The sequence below is a fragment of the Ranitomeya imitator genome, chromosome 3 (genome assembly GCF_032444005.1).
Source record: "Ranitomeya imitator isolate aRanImi1 chromosome 3, aRanImi1.pri, whole genome shotgun sequence".
Classification (NCBI taxonomy): domain Eukaryota; kingdom Metazoa; phylum Chordata; class Amphibia; order Anura; family Dendrobatidae; genus Ranitomeya; species Ranitomeya imitator.
In genome coordinates this window covers 498,586,227-498,603,534 of record NC_091284.1, presented here as the reverse complement: position 1 = coordinate 498,603,534, position 17,308 = coordinate 498,586,227, and the positions used below count along the sequence as shown (strand labels likewise).

At 42.6% G+C, this 17,308-nt stretch overlaps 1 protein-coding gene across 3 annotated transcripts in view; it reads left to right on the top strand.

Annotated features, from left to right (window-relative positions):
* Positions 1–17,308, top strand: part of DMD (dystrophin) — a 4,179,683-nt gene that overhangs the window by 3,946,717 nt on the left and 215,658 nt on the right. For all 3 annotated transcript variants that reach the window (XM_069757655.1, XM_069757653.1, XM_069757654.1), the window contains one exon: positions 594–655. In XM_069757655.1, coding sequence (XP_069613756.1) covers positions 594–655 — 62 coding nt within the window. The remainder of the gene's footprint in view (positions 1–593; positions 656–17,308) is intronic.

The following is a 17,308-nucleotide window of genomic DNA, read 5'->3' as shown; positions in this document are numbered from 1 at the left end:
AGAAAGATTTGTAGCATAGTGAATGCCGCTGCTTGTCATGAATTTGACGAGCGGGGTTTACCACGCCCACTTTGTTGCATTGTTTTGGCGCAGTCTCCAGTTGTGCCCAAATTATGCAACTTTTCCAAGCTTTTAACCCCAGTATATTGGTATAATAGCTTTGATAACTTGGATCATAGACTTAACTACTAGAACACCTCCCTTAGGAAACTGATCTAAAGTATCTAAGTGTTCCTGACTGTAAACAAGTACTTAATCATGGAGTCGCCATCATCCACGATTAAGGACTGGTTTACAGTCAGAAGCGCGTAGGAAATTGAAGATGTCATTCATTGTTTAATCGTACGGGAATAAAGTTCTATTTTTCACCTGGATTTTCGTCAGGAGGAGTTTTTCTATTGGCACTGTAGTTGTGCTGCCCCCGATGCCGTAGTGTACACAATATTTTCTCTGGAAACCTTCGCAATGTGGCTTGCATTCTTCTAGATGATACATTTTTGTCTGAAAACTGTAGAACGGTAATGATATGTTTGTTTAACAAATGGTTTGAGGCAACTGGATAACATATATATATATTTTTTCTTTTCTTTCAGTCATGATACTCAGACAACCTGCTGGGATCATCCCAAAATGACAGAGCTCTACCAGTCTTTAGGTAAGAATAAGATCAAATAAAAAATCTAAGTGGAGCTCCACCAATTATTTTCTTTTTTTTCTTTTTAAATATTAAATCTAACCTCTTGTTAATAAAGATGTAATACCACGGACAAACCACAAAGAACAAAGAGATTGAATCAATAAATTGCAGCTTCCACTAAAGATTATTTCCACCTTGACCTGCATTGTGTAAAAACAACCATTACTTATCCCACTCGCTGTGACACCGCCCTTTCATTCTAGGCGGTCTGTGAACGTCTAATTGCTTAATAACTATGTTGGGAAACCCATTGAAGAAGCCCTCTCATAAAATTAGTTTTATTTTTGTTTTCTTTAACTCTGTGCATATGTGTATGTAGTGCATTGTCAATGTGTTAATATACTCGCCTACCACCATCTTCTCCGCTGTTTTGCTCCTTTTCAAAGTGGTGTCTATGACCTAATGTAGGTCTATGGAGCGTTGTCCTGACACTACATAGGCTTACATTGTAAAAGCTACACCTGGGTCACGCAGAGCGCAGTGTGACCCGGAGATCCTGCCGAGAGGTGACCTCACTCATAAGGGGAGCAGAATGGCGCTGGATACCAGAGAAGGCAGCAGCAGGTGAGTGTATTAACACAGACGCTGCAGTTCATACACATATACATAGATTTTAAGGGGAAAAAAAGTCATGGGAGGCTTCTTTAAGAAGTTAAAGGGGTATTCCCATCTCCAAGAGCCTATCCCAATATGCAATAATAATATTAGCAAATGCCTCCAATTAGAAATGTAGTATAGTTTTTTTTTTCTGGTTCGCTGTCCATCTTTTCTTATATGCAGGTATTTCAGGACCTTGAGTATCCATGGCTACAACCACTGATACAGTGACAGGTAGTTGCTAGTGGACATAGCCATGGATACCTAAGGCCCTACAATGCCTGCATATGAGGAAAGATACATAGCGAAAAAAACAAAACTACTACATTTCTAATAGGAGGCATTTGTTAATATTATTCTTATTACACCTACTACATATTGGGATCGTATCTTGAGATGGGAATACCCCTTTAAGGAGCCTTTTAGACCAACATCCATCCAGAGGGGTACACTTAGGCCAGGTTCCGATGTCCATATTTCATGGTTTGTTTATGGTCCACAATGCCTTTTCTGAACTGACTGTGGCTCTTCTTTGCTGAGCTCAGCCTCGTATATGATGCCCATGGTTAATCCTAATTTTGTGGCCCATGTACATGCAATACGGCAATCTGAACCTGGCCTAGGTGACCTCTCTGGATAGATGTTGGCCTAATAGGCTGCTTAACTTCTTCCCGCCATAGAGGTAGTATAATAATAATAATAATAATAATTTTTATTTATATAGCGCCAACATATTCCGCAGCACTTTACAATTAATATGCAGTCCTACCTCCACAGAAGCCCAGCATGGATGGGCAGTGTCACAGTGAGTGGGATAAGTCATTGTGTTCACACAGCGCAGGTATAGGTGGCGCTCCGTAGAAAGAAAATAGAGGGGAAGCTGAAATGTATCTATTGCTGCAACCTTTTCATTCTAGGGATTGCTGACATAATGGATCTTTATTAAAAAGAAGCAAGGTTTTAGATTTCTTGCTGTTTAGTCCATTGTTCTATGTTCAGGAATGTTGTTTACAGATGCCTACGATATTATGTCTATCCTTCTGTTGCGTAGATACGATGTATTATAATATGTCGGAATCATCTTCTTAATTTCACGGTGTATGTGTATGATAGTCTATCAATAGGCTTGCTTTGTTTTCAGACTTGTCTATTCATGGTATTTGCAGACTCAACCTTTCTGTTTTAACAAAGAACTATATAATTTACTGCATTCGCAGGAACAAGCAGAGGTCTCACACAGCTGTCTGCCCATATATAAGCAAAGCAAAAAGGATTCAGTGTACTATTAAACCCACAGGGTTTTTCCCAAAATGTCTAAGGTGTTGGCGGCAATTAAATGTATTATACAGGTTCTTCATGTGTCCTTAGGCAACAAATGCAAATGAATGAGTTTATAAATGCATGCCTTACCTAGGATGGTAACACACCCTGCCCAGTAGAAGCCATTCTTTTCATATCTTACACAGATAAGGAATGAAACCTGAAGCAGCAGTTTAGTTGGAATGTTGAGGTGGTATTCCCCCCCCCAATAGACTTAAGATAGCTGACGGATTAACGATGGGTCAGACGATTGTTCAGCCAACAGCTATCTTGTTTGACTTTGCCATACACAGAGCTTTCTCTTTGCCAAGTGCGCTTGTGTTCTCTAGCAGAGAGCAGACATATCTGGTGGGTCTAATGTGTATTTGGGCCTAAAGGTACCGTCACACTAGACGATATCGCTAGCGATCCGTGACGTTGCAGCGTCCTGGCTAGCGATATCGTCCAGTGTGACAGGCAGCAGCGATCAGGCCCCTGCTGTGATGTCGCTGGTCGGGGAAGAAAGTCCAGAACTTTGTTTCGTCGCTGGATCTCCCGCTGACATCGCTGAATCGGCGTGTGTGACGCCGATTCAGCGATGTCTTCGCTGGTAACCAGGGTAAACATCGGGTTACTAAGCGCAGGGCCGCGCTTAGTAACCCGATGTTTACCCTGGTTACCATCGTTAAAGTAAAAAAAACAAACACTACATACTTACCTACCGCTGTCTGTCCCCGGCGCTCTGCTTCTCTGCACTCCTCCTGTACTGGCTGTAAGCACAGCGGCCGGAAAGCAGAGCGGTGACGTCACCGCTCTGCTTTCCGGCTGACCGGCGCTCACAGCCAGAGCAGAGAAGCTGAGCGCCGGGGACAGACAGCGGTAGGTAAGTATGAAGCGTTTGTTTTTTTTACTTTAACGATGGTAACCAGGGTAAACATCGGGTTACTAAGCGCGGCACTCAAAAGTAATATAAAAACACATGGGGTAAGGTCTCAACTATGAAACACAACAAAAACCCCTAATAGTTTTGCAGAGGCACTTGCGGATGAAGGGCAGACCAACGTATGATTCAAACACTAGCTGCCAGAAACAAATGCATATGAATCACAGAGCAATATTTCATACAGTTGGTTGCATGTGAATAAACAATTATCACAGAATGGCAAAACATGGCACCTATACCACGGTGTCACCAATAAGAATTGGAAAACTGAACGATCTCACCAATTCCAGGATGCATGAGCAGGAGTACCGGAAGACCTCTGGTCAGGGAACAATCCGGAGTTTGATGAAGAGAACTGACAATGCCCTGTCATTCCCTATGGGGCTAACAATAGTCTATCCCCAAAGCTCCTGCCCTTACAAGGGCAGTCCACAGCTACCCCTGTATCAACATGCCCTGCACTCTCCCTGTGGTCAGTCCCGACGCGTTTCCTCCAAGCTAATCATCAGGGGACCTGCTTGTCTGAAGAGATAAGTGCCTACGTGCTCAAAAAGGGAGACATAAGTTGCTGCCACCCCCTATGCTATCCTGCAGAGAACTGCCTCAGGAAAGGAAGACCAAGAGCCACCTCTGCTTCTGAGGATAAGTTTATCCAAGTCACCCGCCTCAGAAATCGCAGGTTAACAGCAGCTCAGATTAAAGACCAGGTTAATGCCACACAGAGTTCTAGCAGCAGACACCTCTCTACAACAACTGTTAAGAGGAGACTTTATGCAGCAGGCCTTCATGGTAAAATAGCCGCTAGGAAACCACTGCTAAGGACAGGCAACAAGCAGAAGAGACTTGTTTGGGTTAAAGGACACAAGCAATGGACATTAGACCAGTGGAAATCTGTGCTTTGGTCTGATGAGTCCAAATTTGAGATCTTTGATTCCAAACACTGTGTCTTTGTGCGAGGCAGAAAAGGTGAACGGATGGACTCTACATGCCTGGTTCTCACCGTGAAACATGGAGGAGGAGTGTTGTGAATTCTGTGGCAGAGCTCCCTCCTGTGGTCACAAGTGGTACTTCGGCTGGTTCTCTCTGTGAGCTTCCGTTGGTGGAGGAAAGTGGTACTGCGGCTTCTGAGTTTCCTTCCTCAGGTTATGTGGTGAAGTCGTTAGGTGCTTCTCTATTTAACTCCACCTAGTGCTTTGATCCTGGCTTCCAGTCAATGTTCTAGTATTGGACCTGTTTCCTCCTGGATCGTTCCTGTGGCCTGCTGCTCTGCATAGCTAAGTTCCTGTTTGCTATTGTTTGCTGTTTTTTTTCTGTCCAGCTTGTCAATTTGTTTTTTTTCTGCTTGCTGGAAGCTCTGGGACGCAGAGGGTGTACCTCCGTGCCGTTAGTTCGGTACGGAGGGTCTTTTTGCCCCCTTTGCGTGGTTTTTGTAGGGTTTTGTGTTGACCGCAAAGTTACCTTTCCTATCCTCGCTCTGTTCAGAAAGTTGGGCCTCACTTTGCTAAATCTATTTCATCTCTACGTTTGTCTTTTCATCTTAACTCACAGTCATTATATGTGGGGGCTGCCTTTTCCTTTGGGGTATTTCTCTGAGGCAAGGTAGGCTTATTTTCTATCTTCAGGCTAGCTAGTTTCTCAGGCCGTGCCGAGTTGCATAGGCAGCGTTAGGCGCAATCCACGGCTGCCTTTAGTGTGGTTGGAGAGGATTAGGGATTGCGGGCAACAGAGTTCCCACGTCTCAGAGCTCGTTCTTGTTTTTTGGGTTATTGCCAGGTCACTGTATGTGCGCTGACCTCTATGTCCATTGTGGTACTGAATTACCTTTCATAACAGAGGAGGTGTGATATCGTGTGGAGGTGCTTTGCTGGTGACACTGTTGGGGATTTATTCAAAATTGAAGGCATACTGGACCAGCATGGCTACCACAGCATCTTGCAGCGGCATGCTATTCCTTCCTGTGTGCTTTTAGTTGGACCATCATTTATTTTTCAACAGGACAATGACCCCAAACACACCTCCAGGCTGTGTAAGGGCTATTTGACCAAGAAGGAAAGTGATGCGGAGCTTCAGCTTTCCCCCATCTCACTCTACCCCTCCACCAAGGTCAGTGGCTGCTCACTTTCCCTAGTCCTGCATGCTCTGTGCCTCGAGGTGATCCTCAACTCTGCCCTCTTTCAAGCCACATATCCAAGTCCTTGCCTCCTCTTGCCGTCTCAGACTCAAAAATATTTCCTGGATCCGTGCATTCCTTGACCACGAAACCACAAAAGCACTAGTGCATGCCTTATCATCTCCCGCCTTGACTACTGCAACCTCCTACTCTCTGGCCTCCCCTCTAGCACTCTGGCACCACTCCAATCCATCCTACACTCTGCTGCCCGACTAATCTACCTGTTTCCCCACTACTCCCAAGCCTCTCCCCTATGCCAAGCCCTTCACTGGCTTCCTATCGTCCAGGGACTGCAGTTCAAAACCCTTACTATGACATACAAAGCCATCCACAACCTGTCTCCTTCATACATCTGTGACATGGTCTCCCGGTACTTACCTACACGCAACCTTCGATTCTCACAAGCTCTCCTTCTCTTCTCCCCTCTTATCTCTTCCCACAACCGCATCCAAGACTTCTCCCGTGCTTCCCCCATACTCTGGAACTCTCTACCCCAACACATCAGACTCCCATAGAAACCTTCAAAAAGAACCTGGAGACTTACCTCTTCCGACAAGCCTGCAGTAATCCTCAACCTACTGAACCGCCGCACAGCCAGCTCTACCCTCTCCTAGTGTATCCTCACCCATCCCCTGCAGACTGTGAGCCCTCGCGGGCTGGGTTGTCCCTCCTTCTGTACCTGTTAGTGCCTTGTTTTTGGCTTATGTTTATTGTATTTGTCTATATTTCCCCCTTTTCACATGTAAAGCGCCATGGAATAAATGGCGATATTATAATATGTTCAAGATACTGCGGCTGCATGTCTCGAGATTTAGACATTGCCTGTTTGTTTGGATTATTTAAGCACTCTGAAGACACTCGGTTAGCACCCGAGCATGCTTGTATAAGACCTTGTCCGAGCACATTCGCTTATCGCTAATAATGATCCTAAACACATGACAAAATCCACAATAGACTACCTCTACATTCACAAGCTGGAGGTTTTACAATGGCCTTCACAGTCCACTGATCTGAACATCATTGAAACAAGAATTGAAAGAGAAGTGTTTCATAGCTGTGATAGTTTCAAAAGAGGGTGCTACTAGGTACTAACCATGCAGGGTGTCCAAAGTTTTGCATCTGCCCGTTTTTGTCATTTTTAAAATGTAAAAGTTGAAAATATATATATTTTTGCATAAAAACAAAGGAAATGTCATCTGTAACTTTAAGCCTTTTAGAGATCATTTCATCTTCAACTTTCTTAACTTAACAACAATAATTTTGACCAGGGGTACCCAAACTTTTACATGCCACTGTATATGAAAAGATGTCATTCTGTTGGAGCAGTAGGCCTGAGCTTGTCCACTGAGGCATATACTAGTTAGCTGACAACATTATTTGCATGCGTGTATTAGCTGCAAACATACTCTGACTACTTAGGTGAAAAGTATCCTGGAATTTTGCATTGCTGTCTTAACATTAGAAGTGGCAGAGTCCTGTGTAGCAAGGCTGAAATAAGTGTCTTATGGACTCTGTAGGGCTGAGCCCTGAGAGAAGTTGTAGCTAGTTTAGAGTATGGACCTTTTAGCCCTGAGTAGAGCTGTTTCTGAGAGGGCATTAGCTGTGTGGGACATTAACCCAGAGGGAACCATATTTGGGTCACAGTAGGATGCGTGGGGTTCTAAAGTGCCATTTTATCCTTTTTTTTTTTTTTCAATTATTTTACTTCTGGAGTTATTCAAATTCCTACCCTGATACCTACCTGCCGCTGTATTCACCTTCTACAGCCACCACTCCTGTCTGTCTCAAGCATTTTGTGACCTACCGGAGATCATTTTTTTTTTTTTTTAATACGTCTGACGTTCTTAGAATTGCAATAAGAATTTGTGATCATTACTTTCTGACTTTCAACCAATCAGAAACCGCAGTCACAAGATGGCTCTGTGGGAGCCGCATGGGTATAAGGTGAAGAAATCGGCAGGCAAGTATAAAACTAGGGGCAGGGACCTTAGATTAGAAGCACCACTGCAGCAAAGAAAAAAAGCAAACATGTTGAAGTGGTGCTTTTAACTATGGTTGTGCTGGGAACCAGTGGATGGTTAGGGACTAACTGCAATATCTCTTAGCCTATATAAAGTGGTCTTTGTAACCTGTGTGAATTTTAAGGTGTATTTTCACTCCATGTGAATCGTAAGGAGCAATATATGTTTATTCTAGTAACACTTAACTTTACTCATGCAGTCTAAATAGGTTGTCGATCACCTGACCAGTAACAAAAATCGCAGGGTGAAATTAACTTTGCTTCATCCAAAAGATCACCAGTACTGCATTGACCTTTACTGCCGAGAGCAATGACAGTTCTGCCAAGGAACAATTATACTGTGTATCTGAAGCACAGTTTGCCTGTGTAAACAGGCTATTAAACGACCAGTGATGAGCAAGCAAAATACAGTTAGGGCCAGAAATATTTGGACATTGACACAATTTTCGCGAGTTGGGCTCTGCATGCCACCACATTGGATTTGAAATGAAACCTCTACAACAGAATTCAAGTGCAGATTGTAACGTTTAATTTGAAGGGTTGAACAAAAATATCTGATAGAAAATGTAGGAATTGTACACATTTCTTTACAAACACTCCACATTTTAGGAGGTCAAAAGTAATTGGACAAATAAACATAACCCAAACAAAATATTTTTATTTTCAATATTTTGTTGCAAATCCTTTGGAGGCAATCACTGCCTTAAGTCTGGAACCCATGGACATCACCAAACGCTGGGTTTCCTCCTTCTTAATGCTTTGCCAGGCCTTTACAGCCGCAGCCTTCAGGTCTTGCTTGTTTGTGGGTCTTTCCGTCTTAAGTCTGGATTTGAGCAAGTGAAATGCATGCTCAATTGGGTTTAGATCTGGAGATTGACTTGGCCATTGCAGAATGTTCCACTTTTTGGCACTCATGAACTCCTGGGTAGCTTTGGCTGTATGCTTGGGGTCATTGTCCATCTGTACTATGAAGCGCCGTCCAATCAACTTTGCAGCATTTGGCTGAATCTGGGCTGAAAGTATATCCCGGTACACTTCAGAATTCATCCGGCTACTCTTGTCTGCTCTTATGTCATCAATAAACACAAGTGACCCAGTGCCATTGAAAGCCATGCATGCCCATGCCATCACGTTGCCTCCACCATGTTTTACAGAGGATGTGGTGTGCCTTGGATCATGTGCCGTTCCCTTTCTTCTCCAAACTTTTTTCTTCCCATCATTCTGGTACAGGTTGATCTTTGTCTCATCTGTCCATAGAATACTTTTCCAGAACTGAGCTGGCTTCTTGAGGTGTTTTTCTGCAAATTTAACTCTGGCCTGTCTGTTTTTGGTATTGATGAATGGTTTGCATCTAGATGTGAACCCTTTGTATTTACTGTCATGGAGTCTTCTCTTTACTGTTGACTTAGAGACAGATACACCTACTTCACTGAGAGTGTTCTGGACTTCAGTTGATGTTGTGAACGGGTTCTTCTTCACCAAATTAAGTATGCGGCGATCATCCACCACTGTTGTCATCCGTGTACGCCCAGGCCTTTTTGAGTTCCCAAGCTCACCAGTCAATTCCTTTTTTCTCAGAATGTACCCAACTGTTGATTTTGCTACTCCAAGCATGTCTGCTATCTCTCTGATGGATTTTTTCTTTTTTTTCAGCCTCAGGATGTTCTGCTTCACCTCAATTGAGAGTTCCTTTGACCGCATGTTGTCTGCTCACAGCAACAGCTTCCAAATGCAAAACCACACACCTGGAATCCACCCCTGACCTTTTAACTGCTTCATTGATTACAGGTTAACGAGGGAGACGCCTTCAGAGTTAATTGCAGCCCTTAGAGTCCATTGTCCAATTACTTTTGGTCCCTTGAAAAAGAGGACGCTATGCATTACAGAGCTATGATTCCTAAACCCTTTCTCCGATTTGGATGTGGAAACTATCATATTGCAGCTGGGAGTGTGCACTTTCAGCACATATTATATATATATATATAATTGTATTTCTGAACATGTTTTTGTAAACAGCTAAAATAACAAAACTTGTGTCACTGTCCAAATATTTCTGGCCCTAACTGTATTGCTTTTTGTTTTGTGCCACAGATCGCATACTATAAACTGGGGTTAGCCGAATTTCCCATGATGATTATTTGACTAGTTTTTGATGCTGCATCTTTTATTTTTTTCTTCTTTTATTGCTGCATTAATTGTCCAATTAAGGTTACTTTTTTACATCTTTTTATTGCGTTTTTAATTTAATTTTTTTTATATTTGTTCTTATTGTGTTTTTCCATAGCCGATTTTGTCTTCCTTTGGCATGTCTTGTTTTAAATAAAAGTATAAGCCGAGATTTTCAGCCCATTTTTTTGGGGCTGAAAGTCCCCCTCTCGGCTTATACTCGAGTCATACCCAGGGGTCGGCAGGGGAGGGGGAGCGGGGACTGTCTAATTATACTCACCTACTCCTGGTGCGGTCCCTGCAGGTCCCTGGCTTCCCCGGTAGCTTCTTCCTGTACTGAGCGGTCACATGGTACCGCTCATTACAGTAATAAATATGCGGCTCCACCACTATGGGAGGTGGAGCCGCATATTCATTACTGTAATGAGCGGTAACGGTGAGCGGTAACGGTGACCGCTCAGTACAGAAAGAAGATGCCGGGGAAGCAGGGACTGCACCGCACCAGGAGCAGGTGAGTATAATGGGGAGGGGAGCACTGCGCGATATTCACCTGCTCCTCGTTCCGTCTTCAGCAGTGACGCTCAGTTCAGAGGGCTGTGGTTAGTGCCGCCCTCTGCCTGACCGTCAGTGCAGAAGACGTTGAAGATGCCGGTACGAAGTCAGGTGAATATTGAAAGTGTCGGGGGCCTGAGCGACGGAGAGGTGAGTGCATGATTTTTTTTTTTAATCGCAGCAAAAGCAAATGGGGCAAGTCTCTTATGGGGCCATAATGTTTGTGCAGCACTATATGGGGCCATAATGTTTGTGAGCACTATATGGGGCCATAACGTTTGTGCAGCATTATATGGGGCAAGTGTCTGTATGGGGCCATAACGTTTGTGCAGCACTATATGGAGCCATAACGTTTGTGCAGCATTATATGGGGCAAGTGTCTGTATGGGGCCATAACGTTTGTGTGTGCAGCACTATATGGGGCCATAACGTTTGTGCAGCACTATATGGCGCAAATATCTTTATGGAGCATCTTATGAGGCCATAATCAACATTTGTGCAGCATTATATTGGGCAAATGTGTCTATGGAGCGTCTCATGGGGCCCTTATTACCCTTTATGCAGGATTATATGGGCCACATTTTAATATGGAGCATCTTATGGGGCCATCAAACTTTATGGAGCATTATATGGGGATCCTAATTCAATATGGATATTCAAAAACACTTAACCTACTGATGTCTCAATTAATTTTACTTTTATTGGTATCTATTTTTACTTTTGACATTTGCCGGTAGCTGCTGCATTTCCCACCCTAGGCTTATACTCGAGTCATTAAGTTTTCCCAGTTTTTTGTGGCAAAATTAGGGGGGGTTGGCTTATACTCGGGTCGGCTTATACTCGAGTATATACGGTACATTTGTTATGGAAACTTTTTGTTCACTTTGACAAAACTTCATAATGTCTTGTGCGAATTTCATGCACTGTTACTGTATTCGCACTGCGGAAATGCAATAAAGACTCTTTCAAGTCTATGGGGCAAATTTGCCAATAAAATTTACTGCAAGAAAAATTTACATTCTGCTATTTTCAAATTTGTACCGTAGGTCAGATTCTGCAGCATAAAAAAGCACAGTGAGATGTATATAAATCCCACTTTACCTGAGTAGTAATTTGCAGAGCTTTTTTTTTTTTTTTGCAAGCGAAAATTCGCAGTGCAAAAGCATGCTAAACACTCACCGTGGGAACTTGACCTAAGGCCTGTCCCACACCGATTTTTCCAGTACCGGAATTATCTGGACGTGTGGGACTGCCCTTAGGGGTAGAGTTGAGCGAACTTTTCAAAATTCGGCTCCCATTACGATCGGTGGCAAATATTGTTTTCGCAATATTTGCCGATCATTAAACATAAATTTGGCACGAATATGACACTGATATGGTACGCATATGGCAAATTCAGATTCGGTGACAGATTCCGAACATATTCCCTCAACTCCACTTATAGGTCTCCAATTCAAGCATACGGTCAAGGTCAAAAGCCTTGAGCCTGACATACGTTTTTAGTTTTCTGAAAGTTCAGTGCTTCAATGTTTTTAAATCTTTTAGCTGGAAATTTCTATGGTAACTGTATACAATTCTAAGCATTTCATAAGTTTTTACACATTTATTAACAATTTTATGGAGTTCATGAAAGACTCCAATATTTACAGTGCTGACCCTTGTTTCTCGAGGCTTCTGCATTTCGCCCTGGCATGCTCAGTATGGGCTTCTGGCTGATGTATGGCAGTCTGAAAACTCTTGCCCATTACTGTACAATGTTCTTTATTCTTTTTTGGCTTGCTGATACTACTTCTGGGGTGGAATTGCTTGACTCATGGCACTGAATGATGCCAACACATGTAGGTCGCACTGCTACATACAAAGGATGGCATTGCAAGGAGGCTGTACAGGTCCTCCTCCACCTTGTGCAATTGTTGCAGTTTTTTTTATTTCTTGGACACACTAAAAACTGGCAGTGTGTAATCATAGTTGTCAGTCCTCACTAATTTTATTTGTTTTTTTTTTTCTGTCTGGAGTTTAAAGTGTAAATGAACTTTCATCCAGACCAAGCAGCTTCGAATCCAATCTCGTGTTTTGTATCTCGTTTATGTCTAAATGGCGGCCTTTTCTTTTTGTTCTATGTCTTGCTCAGTGTGTGGGGTCTCCCAGAAACAGCAGGTGCATATTTAATATTCCATTTCGGAGCGTAGTACATTTGTCCATCAGCTGCTTCAGCCCTTCCAGTAGTTTTACGCCAGCTTTAATATTGTATTCATTCCCTTCTATCTTGCTGCCTCTTTTCTGTAAATGAGGCGTTATTATGTAGTGTTTGTTGCCATCTGCACATTGACCAGGTAGCTGTGCTGAATTTTTAATCTGTCAATGAATTAAAACACTTGATTCTGCACTAGCTTGTAACAGTCTCATCTCGGCGGCAATGCAAATTGCTTATCTGTGTGTTGTAAGCAGATCTTCATACTGTTTTTTTAATAAATCAGCAATTCTTTTGTAACATTTTCATTTTTCGTATTTGTTTAAAAATACTGGTATATAAATTTGCTGAGGAACAAAAAGTGATTAATGTGCAGTAAATAGTCGTGATTGCAAAAATTGTTCCTTTTGGAACAATAAAAAAAAAAAAAGAAAGAAACAGATTAGGGGCTTTTCTTTAAGGAGACAGAAATGGCTCTCTGCTGGCTTTCTATTGTGGATTGCACCTGAAACTTCTGTTGGATTAGTATTTTCAGACAAGTTCCCAGTACTATTGCAAACACAATGCCCACCTGACATGAAATATACCCCCGTATATGCAATTTTATACACCATTGCTGCAGACAGACCGCTTGTTACATCTTCAGTTAGGATTGGGACCCCTGTTGAGGTTGGAAAATGCATTAATTTAGTTGTCAATATTGGAACCTTTAGGGTATGTGCACACATTGCGGATTCTCTGCGGATCCACAGCGTTTTTTGAGGTGCAGATCCACAATTACTTACAGTACAATGTAAATCAATGAGAAAAAAAATGCTGTGCACACGTTGCGGAAAATCCGCTGTGGAAACGCTGCGGTTTAAAAGAAGTAGCATGTCACTACTTTTTTGTGAATCTGCAGCATTTTTGTACCCATTCCATTATAGAAAACCGCAGGGGTACAAACGGCAGCAAATAAGCAAGAAAACCGCAGCAAAAACGCACAAAAAGCGCTGCGGAACCGCACAAAAAAAGCGACAAATCTGCAGGTGCGTTTTCTGCCAGGAGAGGCAGAATCCACACCAGAAATTCCTAAAGGTACCGTCACACATAGCGACGCTGCAGTGATACCGACAACGATCCGGATCGCTGCAGCGTCGCTGTTTGGTCGCTGGAGAGCTGTCACACAGACAGCTCTCCAGCGACCAACGATCCCGAGGTCCCCGGTAACCAGGGTAAACATCGGGTAACTAAGCGCAGGGCCGCGCTTAGTAACCCGATGTTTACCCTGGTTACCATCCTAAAAAGTAAAAAAACAAACGCTACATACTTACCTACAGCCGTCTGTCCTCGGCGCTCTGCTTCTCTGGTCTGGCTGTGAGCTCCGGGCAGCCAGAAAGCAGAGCGGTGACGTCACCGCTCTGCTTTCCGGCTGACCGACGCTCACAGCCAGAGCAGGAGGAGAGCAGAGCACAGCGCTGGAGGACAGACGGCTGTCTTCAGCACACCTGTGATAAGATTCTCTGATGCGAGAGAATCCGATCACAGTAAACTGATTTTTCTGATCAAACTCGATTAGAGTTTGAGCTGAGTGTCATTGGCAAGATCGATCAGATTCTTTTGCATGAGAGAATCAATGCTTGTGTGACCCACGGCCTTAAAGTGAAGCTGATGGGATGATTCACCCTGCCGGAAGCACAGGCAGCATTAATCCGCGTCTGGATGCGTTATTGCAGCTGTGTATGTCTTACTCAGATGCTGTGGAGTTTCAGATAAATCATACTTCGAAAAGCCAGCTAGGAATGTTGCGTCTCAGATGACTTTTCCAAGATAGGTCCCCGGTGTCTCTCCCCGAGGCTTATAATTCTCTTCTTATATATAAGAAGTATGGTTTCTCCTTGCGGAGAGTGACATTAAAGCATGTCGAGGTGAGGAGACTTAAAGCCGTAATGCTCCTCTGGGAAATATGCAGATTGTCTCTTCAGAGGAGCATTACAGCTTTAAGTCTCCTCACCTCGACATGCTTAACATGTCACTCTCCGCAAGGAGAAACGATACTTCTTGGATCCCGGTCAGACGCCTCTCAATCACCTGAACCAGATCTCCACTTTGCATGACGAGGGGCAGTACCCCCGAAACAGTGTCTGCAAATTGAGATTCTGGTTTGGCTATTATCCTAAGTCATGTGACAAGGCTCGTTAAAGGGTCAACATTGACTTGTAGGATTGCTAACTTCCAATAGGTGGCACTAGAGTTCTAGCTCTCTTCCTCTCTGAAGAGACAATTTCCTTATATATACACACATGCAGAGAGAAAGCTGTCAGTCATGGGAAGCAAGGGAGAGGCAGCCCAAAACCTTCCTCTTCCTCTAGTCACAGGAGGTGCACAATGACTTATGCAGGTTTTGTTAGAGATTTTTTTCGGCTCACTGAGCATCCCATATGCATATGCTCTTAATGAATTTAGACCATTTACATTCCCCTCACATAATGTAGAGTTTCTCAATGTCGCTGCAGAGTGTAATCTGTAGTGTGTCAGTGCTATATAGTAGTGTCATGCAAGTGACATGTGAGGCTGCATTGACACATCCATGTGATACATCCGTGTGCTGTTTTCCTCTCGGACTGCACACAGACCCATAGTGTCATTGATCCGTACACTCATCTGCTTTAAAAATGGATCCATGTGCTCTGTCCATAAGTCTCCGAGCATGTTGTTTTGTCATGTGTTTTGCAGATCTATGGGGATTCTTATAAAAGAAAAATACGGAAAACATGCACTTCAATCTTCCATCCAGGGTAGATTTGATTTAAATCTAACTGATTTAAATCACGATTTAAATCACTAGTCAGTAAGGCTTGATTTAAATCAGTGATTTAAATCAAAGTTTCTACCTAAACTAGTTCTTGCTACTTTAACATGCAAGTAGATGAAGATTTTTTAGAATCACTTTTTATATTACTTTTTTCTCCCCAGTTTAATGGGTTAATCATTCATATTTGGACACCACTGTTCTGTTGTACTTAGGAAGGAGAAAAATAATCCTGACCTTAATAACAATTTAAATAGATTTATTCAACTGAAACAATAACATTACAGCATAAGTTATTTGCTTAAACAAACATCCATGTTTGTTAACTAATTTGGCTAAACAAAATATATATATATATATATTATAAGAAACTTAGACTGTCAGCCCAGCCGACACATGAAAAACTTAAATACTACTATCCCTGCTGTCCTCTGTAGCTCATTTGTCGTCATCATCATCATCATCTTCTTCTTTGTTCCTATTCATAATCTGGAAAAGAAAAACAAGCTTTCCTGCTTTATTGGGTCCCAACCGATTTCTCAATTTAGAATGAATGAGTCCAAAGGAAGAGAATATTCTTTCAACGCCTGCAGAAGAAGCTACTGCTGTTAAAAGTGAAATCATTACTTGAACAGTCTCTAAATCCAAGCGCTTAAGTGATTTCCACCAGTTTACTGGTGTGACCTTCCTTAAAATATCTTCAGCAAACATATATTTCTTGAAAGGTTCCCCCTTAGCTCTGAAGTTTATTATAGTTGGCATTAAAGATGGATGATTGCTGGATACCCATGTCATAGCTAACTCCTCTTCCTCAGCACTTAGGTTTTGACCCTGATATTGGATATTGACAATATTTGCCAAAAGATGAGCTGGAGTCAGTGCTTGTCCCATTCGTTTGTTTACTGCTTGCAATTTGATACTGTCCATGTGTAGTTCTGTTTTTAAGTGTTCACTCAGTTCCTTCCAAATTTCAACAGCATCCGCAATAAAGCAGCTATTTTTCTGTATTTTGTTTAAAGCTTGAGAGATGGGTTTCAGGAAGCTCAGCATATGTTCAACATTTCTCTTAAGCCCAATGTTGAGGATTTTGGCCGTGACAGTACCATCTATTTTATCTCGATTTTCTTCACAAAGTGTCATCAGAATAGGCCAGTTTTTGATATACTGCTCAAAACAGTCCACCACAGAGTTCCATCTAACATCTTGTGGGAGCATTAGCTTGGTTCCACCCATCCTTTTCAGAGCTGCTGCAGCAAAATGATTATTACGGAAGTATTTAGCAATTTCAACAACATTAGCCTTTATTTCTGGAACACTTAAGTCTTTGGCTAAGTGGTGCAGCAAATGAGCACTGCAACCATATGTTGTTAGGAGCTTTGTATTCCCTCCCTGCTCTTCTAAATCTCTTCTCATCTTGGATACGTTTGCAGCAGTCAGTGACCAAACTGCGTACTAGACATTTGAAATTTTGTTCACATGTCGTTATAGCTTTTACTGCCACTTCTTGTAAGTATTCTGCTGTGTGTGCATTTCCTGACGTATCAGTTGTTTGTGCAAGGAAGACTTTACCTTCTTCTGTTGTTATACAAGCACATACAATAGGATCATTGTGGACATTACTCCACCCATCAATACTTAGGTTAACAATTTTACCCTCCAGAGCTGTTGCACATTGATCCATTTCTCTGTCATACACTTGATCCAGCAGTTTCCCTGCAACATCAGCTCTGCTGGGTGGACTGTATCCTGGTCTCAGTGACTGAACCATATTAATGAAATGTGGGTTCTCAGTCAGACGGAAAGAAGAGTTTGTTGCATAAATAAACTGGGCAATTTTTTCATCAATCAACTCTTTTTCTAATCTGCTAGTTCTTATCACAAA